At 40.5% G+C, this 9,610-nt stretch overlaps 1 protein-coding gene across 1 annotated transcript; it reads right to left on the bottom strand.

Moving 5' to 3' along the window:
- Positions 1-5,279: 5,279 nt before the first annotated feature.
- foxg1b (forkhead box G1b) lies at positions 5,280-8,615 on the bottom strand. Its single transcript, XM_063874243.1, has one exon. The coding sequence runs from the start codon at positions 8,413-8,415 to the stop codon at positions 7,264-7,266; it is 1,152 nt and encodes a 383-aa protein (XP_063730313.1). The 5' UTR covers positions 8,416-8,615; the 3' UTR covers positions 5,280-7,263.
- Positions 8,616-9,610: the final 995 nt, after the last annotated feature.

The raw sequence follows: 9,610 nt of genomic DNA, 5'->3' as shown, positions 1-9,610 counted from the left end.
AAGACACACTATCATACCACAAAGACACACTATCATACCACAAAGACACACTATCATACCATAAAGACACACTATCATACCGTAAAGACACACTATCATACCATAAAGACACACTATCATACCACAAAGACACACTATCATACCACAAAGACACACTATCATACCACAAAGACACACTATCATACCACAAAGACACACTATCATACCATAAAGACACACAATCATACCACAAAGACACACTATCATACCATAAAGACACACTATCATACCATAAAGACACACTATCATACCGTAAAGACACACTATCATACCACAAAGACACACTATCATACCACAAAGACACACTATCATACCACAAAGACACACTATCATACCACAAAGACACACTATCATACCATAAAGACACACTATCATACCGTAAAGACACACTATCATACCATAAAGACACACTATCATACCACAAAGACACACTATCATACCACAAAGACACACTATCATACCACAAAGACACACTATCATACCACAAAGACACACTATCATACCACAAAGACACACTATCATACCACAAAGACACACTATCATACCACAAAGACACACTATCATACCACAAAGACACACTATCATACCATAAAGACACACTATCATACCATAAAGACACACTATCATACCATAAAGACACACTATCATACCACAAAGACACACTATCATACCACAAAGACACACTATCATACCATAAAGACACACTATCATACCATAAAGACACACTATCATACCACAAAGACACACTATCATACCATAAAGACACACTATCATACCATAAAGACACACTATCATACCATAAAGACACACTATCATACCACAAAGACACACTATCATACCACAAAGACACACTATCATACCGCAAAGAATACCGTAAAGACACACTATCATACCACAAAGACACACTATCATACCACAAAGACACACTATCATACCATATAGACACACTATCATACCATAAAGACACACTATCATACCGTAAAGACACACTATCATACCATAAAGACACACTATCATACCGTAAAGACACACTATCATACCATAAAGACACACTATCATACCGTAAAGTAATGTATGATGGCATAAAGAAACAAAATGACACATTATGGAGTCATTTCCATACCGTAAAGCTACATTACCATACAAAAGAGAACCATTATACCTTAGAGAAACATTGTGATGTCATAAAGAAACAACATAATTCCATATCCAAACATTAGGATACCTCAAAACTGAAACAGTCGTTTGAACTTGTTGATTATTTTATTTAATCATGCAGGAGCTCCACTTAAGATGTTGACATTTGATCGTTTTTGCAGTGTGGACCTTGCTGCTGCCCAGTAGGTTTTACTGGTTTGGGACCAGTTTGTGGTAGTTATGACATCCAAACACCCCCACCTCTTCTAAGCCCCTCCCCTCTGGGTTGCCCCAGCTGCCAAAACACAAGCAAACACTGAAACACTACGCTGACCTCAATTCTGCCAGAGACTCCTCTTAAAGCTGCAGAGACTCTGAGACAGAGAGACTGGAAGACAGGGACAGACAGACTGGGAGACAGAGAGACTGGGAGACAGAGAGACTGGGAGACAGGGACAGACAGACTGGGAGACAGAGAGACTGAGAGACAGAGAGACTGGGAGACAAGGACAGACAGACTGGGAGACAGAGAGACTGGGAGACAGAGAGACTGGGAGACAGGGAGACTGGGAGACAGGGACAGACAGACGGTGAGACAGAGAGACTGGGAGACAGAGAGACTGGGAGACAGAGAGACTGGGAGACAGGGACAGACAGACTGGGAGACAGGGACAGACAGACTGGGAGACAGGGACAGACAGACTGGGAGACAAGGACAGACAGACTGGGAGACAGAGACAGAGAGACTGGGAGACAAAGACAGGCAGACTGGGGAACAGAGAGACTGGGATACAGACAAATAAATAAACTGAGACACTGAGTAGACAGACAGACAGACAGACAGACAGACAGACAGACAGACAGACAGACAGACAGACAGACAGACAGACAGACAGACAGACAGACAGACAGACAGAAAGAGAGGCAGAGACACATTCAGACGAGACAGAGAAACTGAAAGAGAAAGAAACTGGGAAAACAGACAGAGACAGAAAGAGAGACGGACAGACGCTGAGAGACAAAGACAGATGGACACTGAAACAGATAGATACAAGACAGACAAGATAAAGGCAGAGATAGAGTCACACAGAGACAGAGAGAGAAACAAACAGAGACATACTCACTACTAACAGAGCATGAAGACATCCAGAGACAGAGAGAGAGACGGTCCAGCACAGAGACAGAAACTGAGAAACAGAAAGAGACACTTTACAGAAACACAGGACATGTTGGGCCGAGACAGGAGGAGGGGTTCAGTGTGTGTGTTTTATATTAATAACCACAATCACTTCACTTCTCTCATTTCAATTTTCTATTCTTTTTTTCTTGTTGTTTTTATAATTTGCCAATTTATTATTCATGTTTGTATTTCACTTTTTTATTTGAGTCACATATTTATGTAATTTACGTACCTTCACTATAACTGAATACAAAGTTATTGATTATTATTCTTAAAAATATTATCTTTGGAATTATGGATTTATTATTCATTCATTTATTTGAATGGATGAATAAATAATAGTCTTTTTTATAATTCAGTTTATTTATTGTATGCTTTTCGATAAGATGTAATGAATACCAAAGTATAATAATTAAATATATAATATCCTAAACTTTAAATAAGTTTTAAGGAAGATTTCATACGATGAACATGAATTAGGAAAGCCTATAACTGTTTTAATAGAGTAAATGTATTTTAAAATAAGTTATAAACTTTGAAACCTGTTTAGGATCCTGACTTTAAGTCACATCACATGTTTATACAACGGTTTCATTTACATTCAGGCTACAAGTCCTCTTTTTTACCACTAATTTGAACACGTTTTTATTGTTAGGTCAGTACAGCTGAATGTTGGCTGCATTATAGGTTGGGAACACACACACACACACACACCATGTGACATTACACACTGCTGTGTAAAAGCAGCAAAACGCAGGCTCTGTTAACTCCCTAAAGGAATTTTTGAAGCAGATTCAGATTCTTTTCACATTTATTCAGGCGTTTAAGAAAGCAAACTCTTCATGATGAGGCTTTGTGTATTTTAAAATGAATCCAAGTACTTAAATGTGACGGTTCATGCTGCCAAATAATACAGAATAGACTGTCTCTGTCTCAAGCTTAAGATCTAAAATGTTTTATTATGGAGGAAAAAAACTTAATTTTAAAGTTGATGTTCGACAATCAGTCACACGGTTTAATTTCATTCATTTCATTCAACAGTGTAAAGTATTTAAATACTCTCAATGTATTCCACATATGTATATATTTCACATCCTCAAATCTGTATTGTTGATATTGTAAATATTCTTCTCTCTTTTTCACTATTTTATTTATCTTTTGCACCATGTATGTTGAGTTGTTGGAGGAGCACGCGACATAAGATTTTCATTGCCAACATATACGCTGTATCTGCTGTGCATATGACAAATAAAACCTTGAAACCTTGAAACCTTGAAACCTTTAAAAAAATCTGAATGCATATATTAAAGGAAACAGAAATAGTAGCCTTCAAGAAATCAAAACTCTAAAGAAATGCTATACTTCATAAAGCAACTACAAAATTCCTTAAATGCATTGTTAAGAAAGGTTTTGAATTCATTTATGACACCAAAACGTGTCTTTAAAGCCTCTAATGTTACGGATAATACATTAAAATATGAATAAAATAGCTTTAAAAATCTGTGTCTGCTGTAAGTTACCCATAATAAGGTCAAACTTCAAATAGGACACCAACTCATTCCTGGTTCTCATTAAATACACTCATTTCAAAGTCAAATTAAGTCTCAAAACTCCTAAAAAATAATCATACAATATTTTCTGGGTCTTTTAAAAGTGAGAATTATTAACAGAGCCCCCCCCCCCCACACACACACACACACACATCAAGAGGCAGAAACTCTGCTTCGGGTTATTTCATCCTTTTTAATCAAGTTTAGTTTCTCTGAAAAAACAGACAGACAGACAGCAACGAAAACAGACAGTACACACACTTCATACAAGTGAACGCTAACGACAAAAGTGCAAAAAAAAGAAATGATTCAAACAAAATAACGGTTTTTTTTTTTACAGAACCAAATGGGAAAAAAATGACATGGAGCGAGATCATTCTGCAGCCCATCAATGTTTGGGAAATTGAAACAGTTCCATATTTTTAGTGCTTTTATTTTGAAAATCATAGTCCCATTTTCCTATTTGTAGTGTGTGTGTGTGTGTGTGTGTGTGTGTGTGTGTGTGTGTGTGTGTGTGTGTGTGTGTGTGTGTGTGTGTGTGTGTGTGTGTGTGTGTGTGTGTGTGTGTTTTATGTAGTTCAGAGGTTACGTAACTTGTTTTGCCTTGCACTGTAAAAAATACAAAATAAAAGTTTTTAGAAAATAAAAATGGGAGGAAGCAGCTTCCGGTTTGTCGGCTGCATGCTCAGCTGTTTGACATTTCAAAACAACAAAACAATACACAAGGATTTCATTTTCAATCATTCAAGATGCCCACATTTAAATCACTTTCAGTTAAATCCAACCTGCCGCTCAGAAACACTCAGTAAAAGGCCCAAACAGATGGTAGTTAAATAATAATGAAATATTCAACAGGGCAGTTTATTATTAATGCAGGCTTTGACTGGATGACTTTAGCCTGACTTAAACCAGGTTTTATTTTGAACAACATGCCTTTACTTCCCTAAATCACTTTGTGTTTTAATTATTGACATATTAGTGGCTTTAATTGAACACAAAGCGTTTGTAAATAGCTGTTTGGGGAAATATTATCCTCACTTCTGCTGCTTCATCATCATTTCTCTATCCTGATTGTGTTGCAGAGCTCACACAGCACTGACCTGAGAAATGAGGGCAGACTGATCGATTAAAACACAATTATCAATATTTTGATACTCAAACGCAGATCGTTCGGTGAGCTTCTTGAAATGTCCATTGTCCATTGTCAGGAAAAGAAAAGTGGAATCACAAAATTAAACCCAATCTTTCTTTTTTTTATATAATGTTGATAAAGAAACCCTAATGAAACCTAAAGGTACTTAATATTTTACCAGCCAGTATACAGATGCAGCAGTACAATAGCCAGTGTGTGTTGTGTGGAATTAAATTCTGACTAACCTTTAGAGGGGATTATTTATTAAGGACAACAATTGTTTTCAGTTTGAGCAAAAAGAATCAGATCCATAAAACCAGAACTTCCAAACAAACATGGCTGTGGTGGAAAAACATCTATAGGTCCTCTTTAATAAAAATAAACATTTGTAGTAAAACTTCCGACTTTCTGGGTTTAAAAGCAGATTACTTGTGAAAGCTGCAAACAGAAATTCGGTCAGAATAATGCAATGTTGTAAATAAACAGTGACAAATATTAAACCAATTGTCCCGTTTTGATTTACAACACCTAGTCCTCTGAAACCTCGGTATTGTTAATGCGTCACATGAAGCAGTAATACCGGTAAATGGCATTGAAGTTTACTGTGCAGATTGTACTCCCAAAATAATTAAGAAAATAAAAGTTGCATATTTATCACTGCAGTTAAAAAACCTCGTATCTCCATGGTGGTTATTGTTGTGTTTTTTGCATTTTTAGGGACTCATTTTTCAGCTCCTAGGTTAAAACAAACAACCAAGATAATTGCTAAGAAATGTGTTAGAGTAAATAGAAATACATCAATTAAGTTAACATTATTTTGTCCATTTTAAGGCCAAGAATGTTTGATAAAATTAAGGTTTTGTTATTATTTTTATTAATTTAAAGCAAAGAATAAAACTTTTGGAGATACAGGTTTTTCGCCGGACACGAGCTATATGAATGCGTGTGTGTGGTGCAGGGCCTGTGTGTTTTTTGCAGCCGCTCGGTGTGCTTCCCAAAGAAAACTGCGGAATACAAACAGTTCCATCATGTAGAGGCCTCCATCCTCCACCGGTCACGTTGACAAAGTTTACCCGGAAACAGTTGCAAGTCAGCGAGGCGTTAAAACGGCACAGAAGCTGCTAAAGTTTATGGTTTTACGAAGAAAAAAAATCGTTTGTGCGGCGGCCCTTGGCGCACATGCGCAGGAGCTTTTACGCTCATTCAGGCCTGCACACACACATTAACACACGCACACACATAACCCATAACCAACTGAAGTTATTAGGACAATCTGGGCTTTTATAATAACATACAACATACATAAACGTGTGTTACAGCTGCATTGTTTTGCATAATATTGTACATGAAGAGTTCTATTCCAAAAACCTTTATATCCATGTATTTAAAGGGGAAGTCAAAATGCCATTTTTAGCACTGAAGGCAGCAGTCAGGATATTTATAGCTTCACTACGGCTCTGCCAAGTTGGGAATATTATTTCTGGATATTTTATTTTGGAAGGAAACTCTTCACAGAGAGCGGTGTTATTGTTGTTTATTGTGATTGTTATTATTATTATTATTGTTGTTGTTGTTAGGCCTGTCCGGGATCAACCTGAGTAGAGATATGATTGTAGGCTTATTTTTTCCTCTCGAAACCCCTGATTGTTTCTGCTGATTTAAGGCTTTATTTACTCATTATTTACCTATTCAAACGTTTTCCTCTCGAAAAGGGGAGAGAAAAAGTTTTGATTGTCTGTTTTTCTCCTTGATTGTCTCAAAATTCATAAATAATAATAATTATTAACCCTGTACGTATCATTTAACCCCCCCCCCCCCCCCATCCCCATCCCATATTCCTTAATACTGATAAGTATACACTGACGAATAGAATTTAAATACATTGTACAATAAATACAAAACATAAATAAAAGACTCAAAGAAAGCAATGAAAATCTTTGTACAAGATATAAATAGCTTGAATTATTCTTAAAGCGTTACCTTTGGCAAGTCTAGTTTACAGTTGTACAACCCGCGGGTAACAAAAGTTTGTCCCTTTTTGTTTGTCCCTTTCAAGAAAATAAAATCATCAAAATAAACCCGATGCTCTTCGGGGCAGAAAATGGCCAAAGAAACACTTCATATATATATTTTTGCGATCATTGTTTGATATTTACCACTTATTATTTGCCCTTAACATATTTCTGTGCGTCCTCGTCCCAGGGTGAGGGGGGGGGGGGGGGGGGTCAGTTTAGGAAAGCGTTAGGGGTCACCCTCTTTTGATGGGACAGCACCCCGGGGAACCCCGCGGACACGCCCGGGGAGAATGAGCTGTTTCTCAGGGAGTCCGAGAGCAGGTTCTGCGGGGAGCTGCTGCTCGTCAGGCCGCCGTACCCCTGCTGGAGGTGCGGCGGGGGCGGCGGTCCTCCTCCGGGCTGCCCTGAGTGTCCGGTCCCTGAGACAAAGTACCCGGCTGTCTGTCCGGAGAGCAGCCCGACCGGCGATGTGCTCATCCCGTAACTGTTCCCCAGGATGGAGCGCCCCAGGTCCCCGTTACCCAGCTGCTCCACGGCGGGCAGCAGCGACCCGTATCCGGCCGCCTGGTTCAAAAACCCGGGTGAGGATCCGTTGTAGTGCGGGTGGTGGTGGTGGTGATGGTGCAGGGAGAGAAACGGAGAGATCTGCCAGTACAGCGGGTTGTTCGCCCGCTCGTTAATTCCCAAGCTGAGAGGAGCGAAGCGCAGCCCGCGTTTCATCGCCAGTTTGCCCCGGGAGGTGGCGGAGCGCCGGCGGAGCTTCCCGGTTGTCCCTCCGATGAATACGTCATCGCTGCTCGGGTCCAGCATCCAGTAGTTCCCCTTCCCCGGGTCGTCGTAGTGCCTGGGCACCTTCACGAAGCACTTATTGAGACTCAGGTTGTGCCGGATAGAGTTCTGCCAGCCCTGCTTGTGCTCCCGGTAGTACGGGAAGTTCTTCATGATGAACTCGTAGATGCCGTTCAGCGTGAGCCGCTTCTCGGGGCTTTGCCGGATGGCCATCATGATCAGGGCGTTGTAGCTGAACGGAGGCTTGTCATATTTCCCGTTTTTCGCGCTACTATTACCGTTAGTGTTCGGTGTGGTCTTGGCGCCTCCTCCACCTTCCTCCTCTTCCTGGTCCTCCTGCTTGTCCGGCTTCTCGGTGTCCAAAGCTACCTCCAAGGGATCCAGAGACTTAGAGTCCACCTCCTCCAGGGACTTGTCTGATTCGGAGCCCGGAGAGGGAGAGAAGGTCGCGGGGATTCCCACCACTGCAGCGGCTACGGGGTCCGGTCTGTCGCACTTTGAGGGCAGCAGGAGGCTCTTGATACTGAAAGAGGAGGACCGGTGCACGGTCGGCGGGTCTTTTACATCCTCCATGCCCGGTGGCGGGTCTCCCGAAAAACGAGGAATAAATAATATGAATAATAAAAAAAAAATAACAACAATAGCAACTCCAAGCTCGTCCACCCACCTCCGTTATCCGGGCTGGAAACGAAAGAGACAGAGAGGAGAGAGAAAGCAGGGTCAGGATGAGAGAGGCATGGATGGAGGAGTGGAGGGAGAGAAGCGAGACAGACAGAGAGAGAGAGGGGGGGGGGGAGAGAGAGAGAGAGAGAGAGAGCGTGGCTTGGATGTAGAGAAATTAGTAATTAAGGAGGTTCTGACTCTACATCACAGAGAGGAGGAGCTTCAACAACTTGCTGATTTTTATAAACAAAACCTATTTTCTTCCCTTCTGTCTCCAAACGGTACCTTTAATGTCTCCAACTACACACAGTTGTCATTTATATCCCCTCCTATCTTTTAATCTCTCTCTCTCTTTCGGTATTTACGTGCGGCCACCTCACCGTGAAATTCGTCGGTGTGACTGTGCCGTGCTTCGTGTGCATGTGTGCGTAAAATCCCATTCTCAGTTTGTGCGTAAAGGCGCACAGCCTCCTCGGCTTTGTTTTCTCAACGACAGTAATAGTTTGAATTCATGTCGGCAAACACAGCGCGTGCACGCTCCCTGTGCGTTCATGTGTGTGTGTTTTTGGTGGAGGGGGGGGGGGGGCTCAGCGCTATTGTCTACCAATACATCATTGTGGAAACACACAAACACACAGCCCAGAAGCGGCGTATCTGAAGCTGTAACCTGAGTGCCTCCTGTTGGTAGTATCAAGTAGTGCAGCACAAATCAAACTTGCCTGAATGGTGTGAGTAAACAGACTGTTACAATAATAATGATCATAATAATAACAATAGATACCAGACTTGTTGATTAACCATTTTGATACTGATTGTTCCCTGAAATATTTATTTAAATACGTTTTCCAGTTCATGAAATTTCACATTTTCTGCACAATCTTATTTCCGATGTCTTTTATATTGTTCCAGGTGTTAAGGTCATTGTTTTTGACACTTTCAGACTTTCGATTATACAGTAACACAACCGTTTTAAGGTTTGCTTTATGAAAAAAAAATCTGCCAGTGGAAGTAAAATGAGGAAAAGTATTCAAAGCACTCCAGATCCTGGCTATGGGTAATTCTCTCCATCATGTATAGTTTAAAGAAAGTATAACCAGAAGTTAAT

Source organism: Eleginops maclovinus, chromosome 22, assembly GCF_036324505.1.
Source record: "Eleginops maclovinus isolate JMC-PN-2008 ecotype Puerto Natales chromosome 22, JC_Emac_rtc_rv5, whole genome shotgun sequence".
NCBI lineage: Eukaryota > Metazoa > Chordata > Actinopteri > Perciformes > Eleginopidae > Eleginops > Eleginops maclovinus.
Note: the sequence above shows the minus strand (reverse complement) of the source record. Positions and strands in the feature narration are given on the sequence as shown.

Bases quoted from the DNA above. Each gene is read 5' to 3' on its own strand.
- foxg1b (XM_063874243.1), bottom strand. From the start codon at position 8,415: ATGGAGGATGTAAAAGACCCGCCGACCGTGCACCGGTCCTCCTCTTTC.